The 19,389-nt window shown below is 59.4% G+C and overlaps 1 protein-coding gene across 4 annotated transcripts; it reads right to left on the bottom strand.

The window, feature by feature from the left end:
* Window positions 1-214: 214 nt before the first annotated feature.
* Window positions 215-18,443, bottom strand: HYAL2 (hyaluronidase 2). Of its 4 annotated transcripts, none has more exons than XM_074958337.1 (4): window positions 18,037-18,443; window positions 8,657-9,630; window positions 2,277-2,366; window positions 215-1,693 (listed from the first exon to the last, which is right to left on the bottom strand). In XM_074958337.1, exons 2-4 carry the CDS (start codon window positions 9,581-9,583, stop codon window positions 1,292-1,294), a joined length of 1,419 nt encoding a protein of 472 aa, XP_074814438.1. In that variant the 5' UTR covers window positions 9,584-9,630; window positions 18,037-18,443; the 3' UTR covers window positions 215-1,291. The 4 variants fall into 4 exon arrangements, with proteins under 4 accessions (XP_074814438.1, XP_074814435.1, XP_074814436.1 ...); XM_074958334.1 differs by having other exon boundaries at window positions 18,041-18,443; XM_074958335.1 differs by lacking the exon at window positions 18,037-18,443 and adding an exon at window positions 11,303-11,415.
* Between the last annotated feature and the right edge of the window lie 946 nt (window positions 18,444-19,389).

The raw sequence follows: 19,389 nt of genomic DNA, 5'->3' as shown, positions 1-19,389 counted from the left end.
ACCTCACGGGCAGATGTCTCCTTGCCCTGTGCCAGGAGCTAACAGAGGGCAGCTCAGTAAGCGGGGGAGGGAAGGGTGCTTGGTACCATGCACACTGGCTGTTGAGTCACACACCAGGGGCCAGGAGAAACAGGGAATTGTCAGCATGGGCGGGGGGGTGGGAGATTCATGGTCCAGACTTGACTCAGCTAGAGTTGCCTCCCTATCTCGGGCATTGTGCCAGCCAAGAGGGGCCCTGCTGTACCAGGAGGGCACCCTACACTGAGCTGGTCCCTTTGTGCCAGCCCCAAATCCACCCCATGGAAACCAAAAGCCCCCGGAGCACCTGCCCCAGCCTCCCCCGCAGCAGGGCTTGGGAAATGGGGCTGCCCCCTGCTCCCAGGGCAAGGGGGAGCTGCGCCCTAAGCAAACAGCAGCCGCCCGCTCTCATTCCGCCTTTAATGGTGAGATAAAGCACTTTGGTTTCTCAGTGACAGAGGCAGGGTGCTGGCTCCTGGCAGGCGTCCGGCCCAGCCCCCGCCTCACCCGGGCATGGAAGGGCATATCCTCCCCAAGTCCATAAACTCTGCCCCCAGGGGGATTTCCAGACACATACAACAGTATTCGTCACACCAGGCCTTGCCTCCCCGACACTCCTTCGCTCACTGCATATCCGCCCCACTCCTTACAACAGGAGAAGGGCCCTGCCATCCCCTCCCTCCTCCACACCCCACAAAGCCTAGGGTAGAGCTGGGGGGCACCCCACACCCTCTGTGCAGCTTAGCTCATGTTGACAGTCCCCTGTCCCTCTGCTGAGCTGGGGAAAGGATGATCACCCCCCTACCCACACACCATGGGGCCAGGCTCCGCACTGGGGCACACCCAGCATTAGGGAAGGAGGAGCTACCTGGCCCTGGGGGATGAAGCCAGTCCAGGGCACAGCCCTTGTATTTCCACACCAGGGCAGATCTCCCCCCCCAGCCCCTCCTAGCTGCGGGCTGCCCCCTATCGCCGCATCACTGCCCAGGAACATCTCCCACCCCCACAGCCGCAAGCACTCTGCAGGCCAGCAGGGAAGGCTGGAGGGGCCTCTTGCCCCCTCAGCAGTGGCAGCGGTAGGGGGCCACCTCCAATAGATCTGCTACATTGGCACTAAATGAAATACAAAAGGCTCCTGGGTTGTAAGTCTGTCTGCCCCACAGAGGGGCACGCGGGGCTCTGGCTACAAGTGCCACCTATTGCGCCCATGTCCCTGCCATGCTAAGCACCAGGAGACGGCCTACTGCCACGAGGACCTGAGTAAGGGGCCAGACTAGTCCAAACGGGCCAGGAACCCCAGCACTAGGAGTCCCAGAGTGGCACAGGCTGGGCAGGCTGCACTGTTGTGGGTGCTCAGCTGCCGCTCGCACTCGTCCCCGTGCCAGCCCTGGTAACACTGGCACCGGAAGTGGGTCCGTAGGTAGACGGTGTCAGTGGCAGACAGCTCCCCCTCTGCCCGCAGCAGCGGCTGCTGCCTGTCGGCCTCGCCCCGGCGCCGGATCTGGAAGCTGAGCGGGTTGAGGTGGAGGAAGACATTGGCGGTGCTGTCCCGGCGCCGGCAGCGCCCCCTGCCCTGGCACAGCGCCTGGCTGCAGCGCTGGGCTGCCGTGGTGACGTTGATGATGTAGTGACCCAGCTCCTCCTCCAGGTAGGCCTTGATGGTCTGGCAGGTGCTCTGGGAAGGGAACGAGGGGTGAGTGAGAGCCAGAGGGCGGCAGTGAACTGACCGCCATGGCAGGCCCTGCTAGGAACCCAGGGGCAGCTCAAGCCCACCAGGGCACACCAACAGCATTGCCAAGCGCTAGCATTGTTCCTTCACCTGCCTTCAGATCCCCAGGGACCGGCAGCACTATTGCTGTATGCAGGGGGTGGCACTACCCTATGCCCAGGCTGAGCCAGGAGGCAGAAATGCCAAGCAGGCCAGGATTGGCAGGGCCCCAAGGAGGCAGGCAGCTTCCTCTGCCCCACTGATTGCCCGGGGTCAGGCACCATGGGATGCTCAGACCTCATGGGCACAGACTGGAGCACCCAGGAAGGCCACAACACATGCTGTGCGCAGCCCGACTCACTCAGCACAGGCTGCGGTAGGCAGATGCCAGCGGGGAACCGGGCCCAATCCCATTTCAGTTTTTGACTCCTCCGGGGGCAGGAGCAGGACTGTTGAGAGGTGCTCCCCATGTTCGATACCAGAGCTCAGATGGCAGGAGGATGCTTCCCTGCTGCGGGCGAAGGGGGAGCTGTCCTCCCTCTGTACCTACCTGGCTCTTGGTGTAGTCTGCATCGCCCCAGAAGATGGCACCAGCCGCCCCCAGGGCGGCGCTCTCGCCAATGGTGGAGACCAGGTCCGTCTGCGAGGGAGGAATCCAGACAGGGCCAATGGTTAGGGTGGAAACTTGCAGCAGGAGGTAGGCAGGTGCAGCGCCCCGAAACAACCTGCATACTGCTCCCACCTGGATACTCCAGGGGCAGGAGGATTGGCTCATGTGGAAGGGCAGTGCCACAGCAGTCAATCCTCTGGGGGGGTGGGGTGCTCAGACTCCAGCTGGGCTGCACTGGAGACGTGCCCTCTCTGCTAGTCTCTGAGCAGGGCTAGGCCTGGCCAGGACCGGGACAGGAGGCCTCCTGGGTGGCGCTAGAGCACCGCTGTGGTTCTAGAGGCAGGTGCTTTTGGGCACACTAACTTGCCACCTGAGGCCATTAAAGATCCGAGGGTACTTTTCCTGCTAGGCCCCTCCCCCCAATTCTGCTGCCCAAATCCCAGCTCCCTACACTGCACCTCCATAAATGCTCCTCTCCACCCCCACACTCTTCCCCAGTCCAGCTGCCTCAGGGATTCTCAGTTACGTGCTCCACACTGTTGCTGGGTGCTGTTAGAACAGCTGCTGTGCTCCACCCCAGAGGTGGCTGCCTTTCTGGCACCAGGGAAAGCAGTGTCTTCCCCCCACACACACACCCCCACACTCAGAGTCCATGAAGCAGCTGGGGGTTAAAGGTTGCCAGTTACCAGAGATACCCCAGGGCCACACCCAGCCTGGTTGCAGGCACTTTGTGACGGGGTGGGGGTGGAGCATCCCCACCCTGTGCTCCTCACATTCCTGCCCCTCCCTTCCTTGCCCCAGGCCAGCATGCATGTTCCTGGGCTGGGCCTGGCCATCACAGGGCTGCTGAGACAGCAGGTGGCCTGATGGAACAAGCACTGAAAGCCAGGCAGGAGGGAAGCATGTGGGAGCCACCAGCAGCCAGGGAAATGGGCTGAGAGCACCAGAGGTGGGAGGCAGGGCATGTGTGCAGCTCAGCTCCTGCCTGGGATGGGGGTGGGCAGCTGCAGGAGTAAGTTGCCTAGCAAGTGGGACTGGTGGAGCGACTGAGAACCGGGCTCCGAGCAGCCTCCCCACCCATGGCCTTGCTCACTTACCCAGCTGCTGCAGCCCTCTGAGATCCCAGGCCTGGGCTCCCTGCACACAGCTCTGCCAGTGCCCCTCAGTCCCAACCCACAGCCCCTTGCTATCCCCGCCCTGGGCTCTCCTCACACAGCCCTGCCAATGCCCCTCAATCCTGACCCACAGCAGCCCCCTGCTATCCTAGTCTCACAAAGGGGTTGTAGCCTATTAAAAGTCCCTTCACATCACATTCATCCAAACTTGGAGCCAGCACTGAGAGGTTAGCACAGGGGTTCTCAACACAATTTTTGGTGGCCTCGGAGTGTGACCACCAACTCTTGCTAGTGGCCACAGACACTTTTCCCTAAAATACTTAAATATGCACATCTACACATCCAAATCAGTCACTTATTTATGTAGGGTTGGTGGGGTTTTTTGCAGACTCAATAAAAATAATGCTGTGAAAAGTGGTATTTGTCTGTTGGTTCATATCATATCACTTTTCCCAGGAGACTTATTAGCTAGCTGGGAGGCTGAGATATTTGCATGTTTGTTAATATCACTTTTCTCAGCAAGCCCCAGGACAAATTAAGCCCTGGATGGTGGGGGGCGGGAGGGGTTAGAGGGGGAGGCAGTGAGGACCTGGGGTGATGGATGCAGGGGAGACAGCAGGGGCCCAAGGCAAAGGGGGAAAGGGGGTGGTAAGCCTGCATGCCTGGAGCCGGGGGGTCTGTGCCCACGGCTGCGTGGTCAGAGCCAGGGGCCATGCAGCTGAAGCTGGGGGTCGGAGCCTGCTGCCACACAGCTGGGGCTAGAGGTCAGCACCAAGGGCCAGCTCTGCAGCTGGAACCTGGGACCAGAGCCAGTGACCGGAGCCCGAAGCTGGGGTCACATGGCCAGAGCTGAGGGTTGGCACCTGCAGACCCATGGCCAGGTTCCTGAAGTCCCACCCCTGGAGCCTGCTGTCCAACCACCCCAGGGCTGAAGTCTGAGCCCCACCAACCCCTATCAAGGTGGGTCGAGAACTCACCTTGCTCCTGCAGCATTGTACCCCACCCGTCTCCAGAGACGGTCCAGAGCACTGCATCCAGGAGCAACAGGGAGGGAGGGGGAAGAGGTCGATTTCCCCACCCCTTCGCTGCCCAGGAGGCTGTTGTAGCCACACGAAAAGCCCCTGGTGGCTGCATGTGGACTACTGGATATGAGAGCAATGTTGGGCTGGAAGGGACCTCGAGAAGCCGTCAAGTCCAGCCCCCTGCGCTAAGGCAGCACCAAGTCACCCTAGAGCAGACCGGACAGGGGTTTGTCTGACTGGTTCTTAAAACCCTCCAGTGACAGAGATTCCACAACCTCCCTTGGAAGTTATTACTTTGTCCTACTGTCAGGGGCTATGGAGAACAATCGATCACCAGCCTCTTTGTAACAGCCCTTAACATGTTTGAAGACTGGTATCAGCTCCCCCCTCAGTCTTCTTTTCTGAAGACGAAACATGCCCCAAACTTTTAACCTGTCCTCACAGGTCAGGTTTTCTAAACCTTTGATCATTTTTGCTACTCTTCTCTGGACTCTTCAATTTGTCCCCATCTTTCTAAAGTGTGGTGCCCAGATGAGGCCTCATCAGTGCTGAGCAGGACAATGTCCTCTCACACGACACTCATGTTAAAACACCCCCGAATGAAATTAGCTTTTTTTTTTTTTTTTTGCAGGGGGGGGGCAGGGGGGTGCAGCAACTCTACTGCAGCCATTTGATCCACTCTAACCCCCAGATCCCTTTTCAGCAGCACAGCCACCTAGCCAGTTAGTCCCCATTTTGTAGCTGTGCATTTGATTTTTCCTTCCTAAGCGTAGTACATTGCCCTTGTCTTTGTTGAAGTTCATCTTGTTGATTTCAGACCAATTCTCAATTGATCAAGGTTGTTTTGAATTCTAACCCTGCCCTCCAAAGGGCTTGCAACACCTCCCAGCTTGGTGGCCCCTGCATAGTTTTATAGGCAAACTCCCCACTCCCTCATCCAAGACATTAATGAAAATATTGACTAGCTCTGGACCCAGGACTGATCCCTGCAGGGCCCCACTAGATGCACCCTCCCAGTCTGACAGCAAACCCTGGAGTACCATCTTTCAGCCAGTTGTGCATCCACTTTATCATAATACTATCTAGACCCCATTTCCCTAGTTTCCTTAGGAGAAAAGCCAGCAGCTGGCTGCCCTGCTCCATGCCAGTGCTGTGCCTAAGCTATGGCTAGGGCACTTGCCAAACACCAGCATCCAATGCCTCATAATTAGCCCTCTCATTGCCTCCCTGAGGACTAGTGTGTCCATGTTACAGAAATGGAAACTGAGGCACAGGGACAGAAGATGATTTATTCAAGGTCAGAAAATTTAAGTGCCAGTAGTGAGAATAGAACCCAGGAGTGCTGGCTCACAGTCTCTTCTTCTAGCCACTAGACCCCACTCCACAGCCAGAGCCAGGAACAGAACCCAGGAGTCCTGGCATGCGGTTCCCACTCTAGCCATTAGAACACCTGGCCCTTCCTCCCCTGCACACAAGATCAGGCCTCTCCCCTAAGAGGTGAGCTGCACTCTAGCACTAATGTATGTACCACAGAAAGAAGCAGCCTGCCACCTACAGAGACCCCACTCCCATCACCCCAAGGACCCCTCCGCCCCCAGAGCACTTCCCATGGGAAGCAGCCCCAGCCAGGAGCCGCACTCAGCAGGACACAGGAGGAAGCATTTAGGCATGTGCTGCCCTGGCAGACAGCAGCAAAGGAGGCCACAATCACCAAGAGCAGGGGGGGGATCTGCCCAGCTGGGGTCACTGGTGTCCTCCCACTTGCCTCCATCCCCTCAACATGCCCAGAAGGCCAGGGGTGGAGAGGCCCCCCCTCCCATACTGCTAGGAGCTGCCCAGCTGTGCAGGACAGCATGAGGACCCGAGAACCTCTGACTCCCAGCCCACCCCAGAGAAATGGCTTTGCAGCCCCAGCCATGCTAGCAGCTGGCTTTGTGCAGGGCCCCCTGGACTTCTACTCAGTCACTGATGGGGTGCTGTGCCCAGCAAAGCTGGCACACTGAGCGCTATAGATGGGCTGATGGGTGCAGTGGGCCTTAGTGGCACTTTCACCCCCCTCTCAGCAACCAACATCCCACAAAAAGAAAAGGAGGACTTGTGGCACCTTAGAGACTAACCAATTTATTTGAGCATAAGGTTTCGTGAGCTGTAGCTCACTTCATCGGATGTAGCTCACGAAAGCTCATGCTCAAATAAATTGGTTAGTCTCTAAGGTGCCACAAGTACTCCTTTTCTTTTTGCGAATACAGACTAACACGGCTGCTACTCTGCAACATCCCACAGAGTCTCTGTGCAGAGAGGTGTCCCATGGGGCTTGGCTCAGCTTCCCTCTCCCAGTGCCTGCAGGGTAGGAGTGCAGAGTGGAGCAGGGCTCAGACCAGAGTCCACTCATACAGGTTCTGTTACAAGGGGGCCCTTTATACAAAACTGCTGGGAGACCCCACATCCCCCATTTCAGTGGGGTGCCCCATGCTACATCCTCAACAGTTAGAAAAGGAGATTGTTGCCTCCTACCCCTCCCTCATTGCTGCAAGGGGCTTGGTGCCTGCCTGCCTTTCCCTGCCCATCCACCACCTGCTAGCACCCGAGGCTCCTCCATGCTCTGCTGGAGGAGCCCACCCAGGGCACAGCCCCATCCCATCAGGAGGGAGGTTGATGGAACTGCTCTCCTGGAACCATGGAGCCAGCACTCGATCCCCATATCGGGCTGGCAACAGGAGTGGGCCAGATCTAACACTCCCACCCCTGTCAGCCCAACAGCACGGCTTGGAGCCCCACACAGGACAATGGGGCACCCCCCATGGCAGATACTGGCCTCTGCCTGCCTGCTCACAACTCGGACATGCCCCTGCCCCACAGGGAGAGACTGCAATGGTTTCATACATTAAGTCATTCTTGGGTATCTGCAGGCCCTGCCACTAAGTGTCAGGCATGGATGGGCCAGAACAATGGCACCAGCACCACCCTCCCACTCCTGCCTTTCGTCCCCCACCACAGCCACCTCCCCGCCCATCATGCTGCCCCCTGCAGGCTCTTGTAGGGACAGTTACACCACAGGGCACCAGGAAAGACTTCCCAATGGAGATCCTCAGCACCGCAGAGGGCATCCTGTGACAGCATGGACCTTCCACGCTGGGCGGGGCTGGGGTTGGCTAATGGGGGCATAGTACAGGATGGGATCATTTCAGACTGCACCCCACCACAGCTCTGTATGCCGCCCCCCCCCACTAAAATGGGACCTTTCCCCCACACCACACTTGGGGCCCAGAGAGCTCAGGCACTGGATTTTCACCTGAGCTCTGAGAAAAATCTGTCTCTAGCTGATTTGCCTGTGCTCAGGCAGGAGGGCTGGGAATGGAACCCAGGAGTCCTGGCTCTCAAAGCCATGCTCGTCTTCTGGCTGCCTCCTGAAGCTGGGCCCTGTGGGGCGGGATCCAGAAAGGGGAAGTCACGGCTGTCAACAGGCAGTTAGCCTGCACAGTGGCAGGGCCACGGCTCCCATTTCAACAGCTGCACTCCCCCCACCAGCCGGGGCATTGTAAGGTCAGGAACTCATCCCCAAGCCCTCCTCAGCCATGGCAACGCTGGGCAGGACCAGGGAGCTGGAGTGTGATCTCATAGATGCACCTGGCTAACACAGGAAGATTCCCCCCCACTCCACCTCCACTGCCCATCCTTCTCTCCTCCCACCGCAGCCTGCCAGGCGGGCCACAGAGCCACTCTGTCCCAGCTCACTTGGCTACCACCATGCACCAGCCCTATGCCCAGCTGGCACAAGCAACAGGGCTGCTGGCAAGTCCACTCAGATGCAGAGGGGCAAGAAGGACCAGGACCCTGCTCTACCCCATGAAGCGCCACCAGGCACAGCTGGGGTTGAATTTGGGGAGCTGGTGTTTAAAGCCTTGGATGATGGGAAGAACCAGTTCCTCCCACCCTCCGTGGCAGAGATCACATGAGGCCTGGAAAAGACTGCAAAGTCTGTCTCCTTGGTATGCTCTGGTGCCTTTGCTGTAATATACTGGGAGGGTGTGTGATCACACTGCCCCCTAGTGGTGAGCCCACTCACTACCCTCTCCCAGAGCCAGAGAGCTAGAGCCCTGGGTTTGGGCTGGAAGAAGCAGGGTTCAGCCCCAGCATCTCTGGCAGAAATGGGTCGGTCCCTGGGGCACGGGCGCCGCCTTACCCTGCTCAGCACATCCAGCTTGCGGCTGTAGGTGGGCCTGGTATAGACGAAGACGGGCAGCGAGTAGCCGTCGTGGTGCTGGTGGGAGATCCGCAGGGCCTCCATAACCCGCGAGCGCACAAACTTGCGGCCATTCTCAGAGGAGGCCAGGACCTGGTCTAGGTAGATGGAGGGATAGAGGGCTGTGCTCTCCTTCCAGAGCCAGGCCAGACGGTCATTGCGTGTCTCCTCCACGTCAGGGCAGCGCCCCGTGTAGCTGTCCGGGTTCTTGCTGTAGTCATGGTTGTAGCAGTCCGGGAAGAGGTAGTAACCCCACAGCTGCTTGGGCCGGTAGCTCTTGGCGTGCTGCAGGGTGAGGAGCATGAATTCCTGGGCCGAGCTCTCAAACTCATACTGGGCCTCCTTGTTCACCAGGTCCTCCTGCCAGCTGGGGTGCCGCAACAGCACCAGCTGGCGGGAGTTCTTGCGGTAGACGTCCTTGTTCTGCCAGTTGCGGATCCAGATGGGCCGCCACTCCTCCCAGTCAATGACAGCCAGCCCTTCCTTGGCCTCTGAGCGGATGTACTTGCGGATGCCCTCCTGGAGCCGGTCCAGGTGATCCGTGAGGCTGCTGTTCTGGGGGACACCCCCGTTCACAGCCACCTGCTGCTCGTCGTAGTAGGGGTAGCGGCCCAGGCGCTCCTTGTAGAAGATGGTGAGGTTCTGGTCTACGAAGCCCTCGTTGGGAGAGGCCTGCAGGTCAAAGAGGCTGAAGTCCAGCTGGACCTTGAAGCGGGGCCTGCAGTCCTGGGTCGGCGCATTCCAGGCCACAATGAAGGGCTTCCGGGTGAAGAGGGGGGCAAAGGTCGGCTTCTCGTCCTGCCCACGGCTGCCGGTGACAGCAAGGAGCAGGAGCCATGGCACTGCCAGCGCAGAGCCTCCCCGCATTCTCTCTCACTGGGCTGCTCGGTCACAGGATGGCTTCAGGTCACAGCCTGCCGGGGGAAAAGGCTGTAAGAGGGTAGGGCAAAAGGCACTCCCCCACCCTGCTAGCAGTAGAGCTCTGCCAATGCCCCTGAAGCCCCCCACTAGCCCAACCCCACAAACCCAGCTTTGCCAACGCCCCTCCAATCCATCGAGGTACTCCAGTGGTCTACCACTGGCCCCCTTGTGAGCGCCTCACAAACATTCCTGCATTTCTGCTCTGAGCTGGGGAGAACACAGAAGGGAAACTGATGCTCAAAGCTCAAGTGACTGGCCTGAGGCCACACAGGACGACTGCAGTGGAGCTGGGAACGGAACCGAGATCTCCTGCCTTTCAGCCTAGCATCTCAGACCCCAGACCAGCCTTCCTGCCCCGAGAGCCCAACCTGCGGCAGCCTCTGTTGTTCCAGGCATGGAGCTAACTCCCAGGGCTCTGCCACCGCACTTTGGTCCTGACCTGCCGCAACCCACCTGAGCGCAGTACAACTCGATGGGCAGCAGAGACTCGTCCTTAGGAGGGGAAGCTGCCAGCCACAAAACCCTCCAGCACCAGCAGCGGTACAGGGCTGAGAGCAGTCCCAGACCCAGGTCGGTCAGCACAGCAGGCTGAGCAGCCTCCCCAGCCCCAGCCAAGGGCCGGCTTCAGAGCTCAGCTCCAGTGGTGCAATTCCAGCATAGCTTTCTTGACAGTCCCACCAGCAAGAGCCGGGCCCCACCACACAGCAGGCACGTAAACTCCCTGGAAGGGAGCTTGCAACTTAGGGCCTGGCTCCGATCTCCCCCACACGTGGCGCCGACCGCGACCACTCGGGTCGAGTCACTCCGGATTGACGCTGGCGGTAAACCGGAAGGATCAGGCCCCACGCCGGAGGTTTGAAGCCCTGAAACATCCCAAGAATGTGCGGGCCTTCGCTTATCAGCGCAGCCGGTGGGTCGGACACGCTTTGTTCCCGACCGATCCCTCCCTCTCCCCCTGTGCGACCCCCGCCGCAGCTCCGCCGAGATGTCCCAGCCAGGCCACCTTTTGTTCGGCAGCTCCGCGCACTGAGCAACAGGCTTCGCACGAGCTGCGGGGCAGCGCGAACTTTTTTCCATTGCAATAGCCTGCGAGGCCAGCCGCTCGGTGGGAAGCAAGCGCCGGAGATCAAATAGCAAAGCTGGGGGGGAGGAGGGAGAGAAAAATGTGGGTGTCAGCAAAGCAAGCGCTCGCACAAAGCCGCGCAGAGCAGCCCCACGGAGCGGAGCTGCAGCGAGGACAGATCCGCTCCCAGCCCGGCCGGCCGGCGAGCGGCACAAATCACCGCACGGCGCAGAGCCGGGAGAGGGACTCCGCGGAGCGGCGCGTCCGGGACAGAGCCGGGGCTCCCCAGAGTTACCAGCTGCCCGTCGGCCCGCCTCGCCGGACCCCCAGCCAAGCCGCACGCCGGGATCCAGACCGCGAGCTGCCGGAGCGGGGCAGGACAAGCGGGGGAACAGGGGACCTTTCCCAGCCAGCCGGGCTCCGCTCCAGAGCGGGACGCTCGCCGGGCCGCGGAGGGGCTCGGCAGCCCCCGCGCCGGAACCGGGGCCGGTGGGAGCGCTCCACGCCCCGGTAGCTGGGAAAGTTCCCTGCTCGCCCAGCCCCGAGCGGGTCGCGGCCGGGCGGGCCCCAGCAGCTCCCCTGCACTCCGGGCGCGCACTCACCTGGGGCTCAGCTCCCCATCACCCCCCAGCGAGCCCCTTTTAAAGGGCCACGAGCCCAACACCACCCCGCTCGCCGCTGCCGGCCTCGGCAGCCCCTTTAAAAGCCCAGCGGCTGGAGTGGCCCAATGCGAGCCGGAGGGGAGGGGGAATCCCTGCGGACCCGCCCCCCCAGGGAGGCACCGGCTCAGCGCGCGCAGCCGGCCGGAAGCGGGAGGGAAGTCCTGCGGTCCCTGGCTCGGTGTGCGCCGTTTCTAACGCTCCGTGGCAACGGGGACCGTTCTTTTTATGTGCACTAGTCCTTACCCCCTTCCCCAGTCGGCAGGAACCACTTGGTACAGCCCGGCGGGCTTGGCATGCCAAGCGCCGCTTGCTACTGAACTGCAGGGGGCGGCGCGCGCCGGGGCAGGGCGGGGCCAGGGGAGCGGCCGGGCTAACGGAGCCCGCACAGGGCGGCAGTTAGGGGAGCGGCGAACTGCTGCAGCGCCGGCCTCTGCCCGCAGGAGGGCGCTGTGGGGAGGTGGAGAGGGTCACTGGCTGTGGGGGGCTCCCAGCTACTTCAGCCCCAGCCTCTCCCAGCAGGGGGCGCTGTGGGGAGTGGGGCAGGAGCACTGGCTGGGGGCGGTCCTGGTTACTCCAGTTCCAGCTTCTCCCAGCAGGGGGCGCTGTGGGTCGCGGGTCAGAGGGCGCTGGCTGTCTGTGTGTGTGGGTCCCGGGTGCCCCAGCCCCGGAGCCCTCCGCGATTCCAGTGTTCGGAGCCTGTTTTCTCCGGGAGCTGCAGACTATGGGGCGGGCATGCCTGCTGCCTTGCCTCGCCCGGCGGGAGTTGGTATAAGGCAGGGGTTCTCAAATGGGGGGTCGGGACCGCTCAGGGGGTCGTGAGGTTATTACATGGGGGGGTCACAAACTGTCCGCCTCCACCCCAAATCCCGCTTTTCCTCCAGCATTTATAATGGTGTTAAATATATAAAAATGTGTTTTTCATTTATAAAGGGGGGGTCGCACTCAGAGGCTTGCTATGTGAAAGGGGTCACCAGTACAAAAGTTTGAGAACCACTGGTATAAGGATTGACTTGGGAGCACTGGCTCTCTGATCAAGTCACAAAGCGGTTGTTATGTCAACGGCTGGGAATCCCTCGGAACCTTTGTTTCGTTATGGACTCTACATAAACATCTGCTGGGGGAACAATGTCAGCCCCAGTGAATGGCCATTGTCTCGGCAGGGCCATTTTCCTTCCCAGGAATGCGACCGCCAGTCTGCTGGGTTCAATGGCTCCCCCAGAGCTCTGGCAACTGGCTGCCAGGGCAGGGCTTGGCATGCCAAATGGCTGGCGCGTTCCAGCCAGCCGGCGTTCTGGAGCCCTTCCAAAGTGCCACTAGAGCTCAATCAAAACTAGCTCTTCAGAGCCAGAAGGCCAAGCAGCTGGATCTTCTCCCACCACGAGGTTATTTGCATGTTCTCATGATCATAGAAGCCGACAGCACTCAGGGGTTCAATGGGGCTTGTCTGAGTTTGGCGGCTGGCTGGTGCATGGTGCCATCTGGGGAACCTGCAGACACAGGATGCTGAGCGATCAGCCCTGGTTGAGTTCAGCTGCAGTCGTGGGTTTTCCTTGTCTCTGGAAATCAGGCTTCTATCTAACTACATAACAGAGCTCCTGCTTTCCCTATACCACTGGGTCAGTGGGCCTCAACCCTGTCCCAGAAGGGCCTTGAGACCCCATGGTGTCCCAGGTCTCTCTGCTGAGAGTGCCACCACCAGGGGCAGCAATGGTGCTTGTCAGCTCAGGATGTCTCTAAAGCTTTACGCTTTGCTTGACCACTCCTCTCTGGGAGCCCTGGGCTATGAGCAGGAACATGGGGGTTAAAGAAACAGTGCCGCACACTGGATTCCTTATTGATTAAAGCCTCCAAAAAGTGCCTTCAGTCACCTACGGCACTGGGGACTGGGATGGCTCTGGGGATGGAGATGGAGTCTCTCACCTCTAGGTCCCTAGTTCCATAACCCAGCCCAGGTCAAAGGAGACCAAAGAGCCTTGGCTTGGGGTGGCTGATGAGTGGCCTTTTGGCCATGAATTAATGGGGAGGGATGTCCCAGTCCATTTCCAAATGGGCCGGTATCTACGTGACACCCACTGCCACCAAACCTGCTGGCACTCCCAGCAGCGAGACCGAGGGCTGAGTCAGCCACAGGGTCCCTCTGCACTAGTGAAATGGCCCACAGGCTGACCAAGGTTGCCCACTGCAGATCCCTCCTGATCCATCCAGGATTGCTGCTGCAAATGGGGATAGTAGGACGAGATCATTGGGGACACCGTTACAGGGTGCACAACCGGGCCCCAGTTCTCAAATGGTTTGGGCCCATCTACAGTAGCAGCTTCCCTCAAGGTTAGAGTGGGTCCAAGGGGAACGTATTGAATGCTTTTGCTGGCCTCCAGCGGATGCCCCTGTCTCACACATAGAGGTTGGTCTCTGCGGGGTGAGGCTGAGGCACGTGGGTTATATGGGGGCTGTTTGCCCTGCCGCTGCCCATGCTGTATCTTGGCTGCAAGCAACCAGAGGCCTTTGAGCTCCAGGGCTGTCGCCACAGCCCCAATCTCACACCCCCACAATTGAATGCAGTTTTATGTTTGCACTGCCAGCTGGCCTGGGCACCTCCCCTTCCTCCCTCCACTGGGTTTGCAGGGCACCAGGGGAATAACCTTGGGGCTTGCTTTTAGCAGGGCCCTGCTTTTCCAGTCACATGTGAGCCACTTACAAGACACTGTGTGTAAAGTAATTAAGGGCTTGTCTACATGGGGAGTTTGACCACATATGCTTAGTCCAGAAGTGTCTGCTTCTGGTTTAGCTTAGCTCCCTTTGGCTGTCCACATGTGGGCTTACAGTGGTTTAAATTCACTCCTTTAGCTTCTACTGCTAGAACTTCCCGAGTGCACGAGTCCAAACAAGCAAACAGGATGAGGCCAACTAGTGACAGCTGGGATAAGAAACCCCACCACCACCACCGCCCCTCCCCACAGGGTAAGGTACAGAAGATCCACTCCCACCCCAGGCGTTACTCGCTGGTTACACAAATGGAGGGACACCTTAGGGCTGTTCTTAACAAGCAGCCACCCCACAGACAAGCACTGCTACCTCCCCACTCTTTACTGCTCCTGCAGGGAGAGACCAGGTCTGGTAACTGGGAGCTCCCCACATACCCAGCAATCCTGCCCCTCCCCACAGTGCCCCCTGCTGGGAGAGGCTGGGGCTGGAGTAGCTGGGAGCTCCCCCCACAGGCAGCGCTCCTGCCCCCTCCTCACAGCACCCCCTGCTGGGAGAGGCTGGGGCTGAAGTAGCAGGGAGCTCCCCCAACACCGAGCGCTCCTCTCCCCCTCTCTACGCCCCTGCTGGAAGAGGCTGGGGCTGGTGTAGCCGGGAGCTCCCCCAACAGCCAGTGCTCCTCCCCCACTCCCCACAGCACCCCCTGCTGGGAGAGGCTGGACTGGAATAGCTAGGAGGTCCCCCCACAGCCAGTGTTCCTGCCCTGTTCCGCACAGCACCCCCTGCTGGGAGAGGCTGGAGTAGCTCGGTGCTCTCCCCACAGCCAGTGCTCCTGCCCCACTCCCTACAGCAGGTGCCAGAATCATCAGGGCAGAGTGGTACCAGCAATGCCCTCTGAGCAGCAGTGGGTGGGTTCTGGCAGTGCATGCCCATCATGTGAGGCCCAAGGCCAGGGAATAACAACAGGGAGGAGAGCTACTGGATCATCCGGTGCCTTCATCCCAGCTGAGACGGATCTCCAGCGGCAGAGGAAATGAAGGGCGGCTGATCTGTAATCCGATCACAGCCCCCCCACCCCTGCGCTGGGGAGGGGCAAGGGGGTAAGGCCCAAGTGGGAGGAGGATGGAAGGGGAAGGCACTGGCCCAAGCTGGGCTCTGCAGTTCGGGGTGGGGGGTGAGCTCCCAGTGGGAGGAGGGGGAAGGGGAAGGCACTGGGGCTAGGCTGAGGCAGGGGCCAGGCCAGCCAAACAATGGGGACTCCCAGAGGAGCTGGCTGTGGAGCTTGGGGCATTGTTCCACACAAAGGGCTCAGGAGGCAGCAGTGGGGCAGCTCCCAGCAACGAGGCCAGGCAGCCCAACCCCAAGCCCCGCACATGAGCATAGGCAGCCAATTCAGGGTGGATACGCACCACCAGCCATGCCAACCACGTCCGCACTTCCCCTCCCCCCCCCGAGCTACACCCCCCATTACAGGCCCTAATTCCCCCCTCCCCCCATTACAGACCCCAAATCCCCCTGTCCACCACCCCCACTACAGACCCCAATTCCCCCTGCCCACCCCCCATTATAGACCCCAATTCCCCCTGCCCACCACCCCCATTACAGACCCCAATTCCCCTGTCCACCACCCCCACCCACCCCCATTACAGACTCCAATTCCCTCTGCCCACCCCCCATTGCAGACCCCAATTCCCCCTGCCCACCACCCCCATTACAGACCCCAATTCCCTCCACCCCATGTTAGGCCAGGTCTCTACAGGGGCCAAGGCTGACTGTCACTAGGGGATGCCGTTCTGCCTGGGGGGCTGCCCCGCGGGTGTAACACTGCACAATGGCTGCAGCGTAGGATTATCATTCCATGCCTCCTTGCTGGGAACAAAGCAAAGCAACCCAAGCTGGGGCTGATGGAGGAGATAATACACGCAGCCCATCCGGCTTCTTGACGGGCCCGGAAATCCATGTGCCTGGGATGAGGCAACAGCCAGGAAGAAATGCAGGAAGCCGGGTGTGTTCCAGGTTGGAAGCATGAGACACTCACCAGCAGTCCAGAGGGGAGAGTGAAACAAGGCCTCCTCAACACTTCCACTCCCCCCAGCCAGCACTCCTGCCCCACACCCTACAGCACCCCCTGCTGGGAGAGGCTGGGACAGGAGTGGCTGGGAACTGCTCTGTGTCTAGCACTCTCACTTTTCTGGACAGTGCCTCCTCTGTTTTAGTCCTGGAAACACTGTAAATGAGACAGTTGTCCCCAGTACAGAGAACTGAGCTAGAAAGTCCCTGCTAAGTACGCTGGTCTGGATACAGAACCAGAGCACACACACACGTGCCCCCCTTACTTTCCACAACACTCAAACCACAGCCTGGGACCCACAGCTCCTGTATCCTTCCAGTTACCAAGTCTCATGTTATCACACTAACAATATAGATTGCAAAGCCCTTTGCAAAGGTGGGGGTCACTATCACCATTGCACAGATGGGGAAACTGAGGCAGTAAGCGTTACCCAAAGACACATAGCAAGTGGGTGACAGAGCCAGGTCCTGAACCCAGCTCCCCAGGGCCATATCCTACTCACAGGTTCTTGCTGCCACACACGGCTCTAGTGCATTGCTGCTGTAGCATCTCAGCACCAGCTGGTCTCTGCTGCATGTCATGCAGTCCTCAGCCCTACCCGAGCAAGATGCTCTCTCCAGAACCTCTCGCTTGCCTGCCCTCACGGTGTCCGAACCTGCCACACCATTGATCAAACCACCTTCTCATTGACACTTGGGGCTGGTTGTTCCAAGCACTGGCACGTGGGCAGCAAAGGGTGTCCCCACCTGATGGCTAGTCACTGGCTTGTGTGACATGAGTTTGTGGGGTGTCAGTCCCATGGGCCCGTCACAATGCCAACAGCCCACCGGCTTTTAGTCGCTGCAGAAAGGCTGAGGACTGACTGGGCCACGGAGCCAACCTCCCTGCTCACCCCAGAGGCTGAGGCACCTTGGCAGGGAGTGGTGTGTGAGATGCCTGGCACTGCTTCTGCCCACGCTGGGCGTACGCTGGCAAACACAGTTACCATGAAACTCCCTGAGCAACACCCTTCGATCAGATTCACCCTCAGCAGTGTAAGGTCCTAGCCAGGACTACTCTAAATAGGGGAGGTTTCTGCCACACACCTGGCATGAAGGAGGCAGGACATTGAGCAGGTGCCCACACCCATCTAGATGAGCACAATGAACATTGCAGGTCACTGGATGTTCTACTCCCTTCTGGGACAGCTGGCCGGGGTGTTTCTAGCACATGGCACTGACAGATCCCCCCTCACACTCTGGGTTAGTGCACTAAGTCTTGTCTCCTACCCCTGGCATTGGGGCAGGATCAGCTCTTTTGCTAGCCTCCTGTGGCCCCTCTATAGGTTAACACTGGCTGTGTCCTTGCACCACACATTGGAGGGAGTCATAGCACTTTGTGGACATTCATTTACTCACAGAACCCCTCTGGGAGACCAGTCAGTATCATTAGCCCCATTTTATAGATGGGGAAACTGAGGCACGGAGAGAGGGAGTGACTTGACATGATCATGCAGCAGGCCAGCAGCAGAGCCAGGTCTAGAACCCAGCTCTTCCACGGCCTAGCCCAATGCACCAGCCACTAGGTAACACTATCAGAATGAGCATCTGATGGAGCTGGGAATAGACCTCAGGAGTCCTGACACACATTGCCCCCCCGTTCTCACTGTTCGATTCCCCCCCCACTTCCCTTCCAGAACTGGGAATAGGACCCAGGAGTCCTAATTTCCACCCCCACCCCACATTCTCACCATTAAACTCCCCACTTCCCTTCCAGCACTGGAAAGAGAACCGAGGTATCCCAACTCCCTGCTCTTACCACTCCTTTCCTGATCTCATTTCTATTGCTAGGTTCGTCCCAGCCCGTTATTCTCTCCAGGTAAAGCAGGTCCCTTCACCCTCCCACAGTATAAAAAACTACTCACCCACCTGGCTTAGCGTTCTGTGGCTCCGGGTGGCAGCAGCAATGTTGGCACAGGTAGGGTGTGGTAGAGAGATCGGTCCACACTGGGGGAAACCCCTCACAGATGGCTGCACCCAGCGAAGGAAGGGAGAAATAAATGAATGACGGAGCTGGCGAGGAGGACAGTTTTGACCCAGGCAGGGGATCTTCGAACAGTCCAAAGGGTCCGGATTGGACAAAGATGCTTCCTGGGCTGCGCCGTCCCAGGGCTGGGATTCCAGGGGCTCTGTCTCCCAATGTCTCTCTCTCCTTCTCAGCTCTCCTAGGCTTGGTCCCCCTCTCCAGAGGTGCACACTCTCAGTCTCTGCAGTCCAGGGAGGTGTGCGCTTCCCAGTTCTCACCCGCCCCAATGGAGCTGCCCTATGTGCCTTAGCCAGTGCCCACCCCTTTGTCCCCCTAGACTCCCCCCTAGCTTGGAAGGCCTTTCTCCCGGAACTGAGCCTCATTTCCTGCTGGCAAATGGAAAGGGAAGCTGTGCAGTCCCTGCTCAGCAACCACAAGGCCTCAGAAAGCTCAGAGATGGGAGGAAGAGTGGCTCAGAGGTCAGCAAGGTCTCAGGGGATCTCCCCCGCGTTCGCTTCCACTTGCAACCCAAGGCGACTGCTGCTCTTCCATCATGCACCAGCCCAGTTTCCCCCAACCCTGCCGACGGGGCAAGATCGGGGCTTAGCATGGGCTGGATCGAGCGCTGCTTCCCATCCTGTTCTGATGTTGCCACCTGCCCCACCCAAAAAGGAAATACTGCAACAAGAGTCACCCAAAAGCTCTCCGGACTCCTGGCTCCAATGTGCACCTCTCCCAACCTGTAGGTGGCACTGCAGAGCAGCTGGGCCTGGCACAGTGCCCCCAAGCTGTGCTCTGTGAGTGTGTCTGGTACCACCAGGATGTGTCGGAAGGTTCTGCTCCCCTTGAACGATTCTTCCTCTGCTTCCGGGTCTGCCTGACTCCAGCAGAACTGGAGAGCACCGTCTGCGGGCGAGGGGACCGGAGCCTGCACTGTTAGAGGATGCCAGAAAGACTAGCCCCCATTGCCCCCTAAGCTGAACTGCACGTAGATGCAGGGCCAATACAGAAGCCACATTCTGGGGCTGGCGCAGAGGCCCCTGGCCGGCTGTTTGTGGAACACCGGCGGGTGTGCCATGGAGATCTGGCGGGGCACAATGGCGCAGGTGCCCCGTCTTCTTTACAGGTGCTAAACCCCATAAACGACGTTAGAAATGCACAAAGACTTTCCCACAGGAGCACATGCCGGAGCTGCCCCAGAGACGTTCTGCAGTCACCAGCGAAGTGGGGGTGGGGAGATGTCCCCAAGACA

The sequence above is a fragment of the Natator depressus genome, chromosome 7 (assembly GCF_965152275.1).
Source record: "Natator depressus isolate rNatDep1 chromosome 7, rNatDep2.hap1, whole genome shotgun sequence".
Taxonomy (NCBI): Eukaryota; Metazoa; Chordata; order Testudines; family Cheloniidae; genus Natator; species Natator depressus.
Note: the sequence above shows the minus strand (reverse complement) of the source record. Positions and strands in the feature narration are given on the sequence as shown.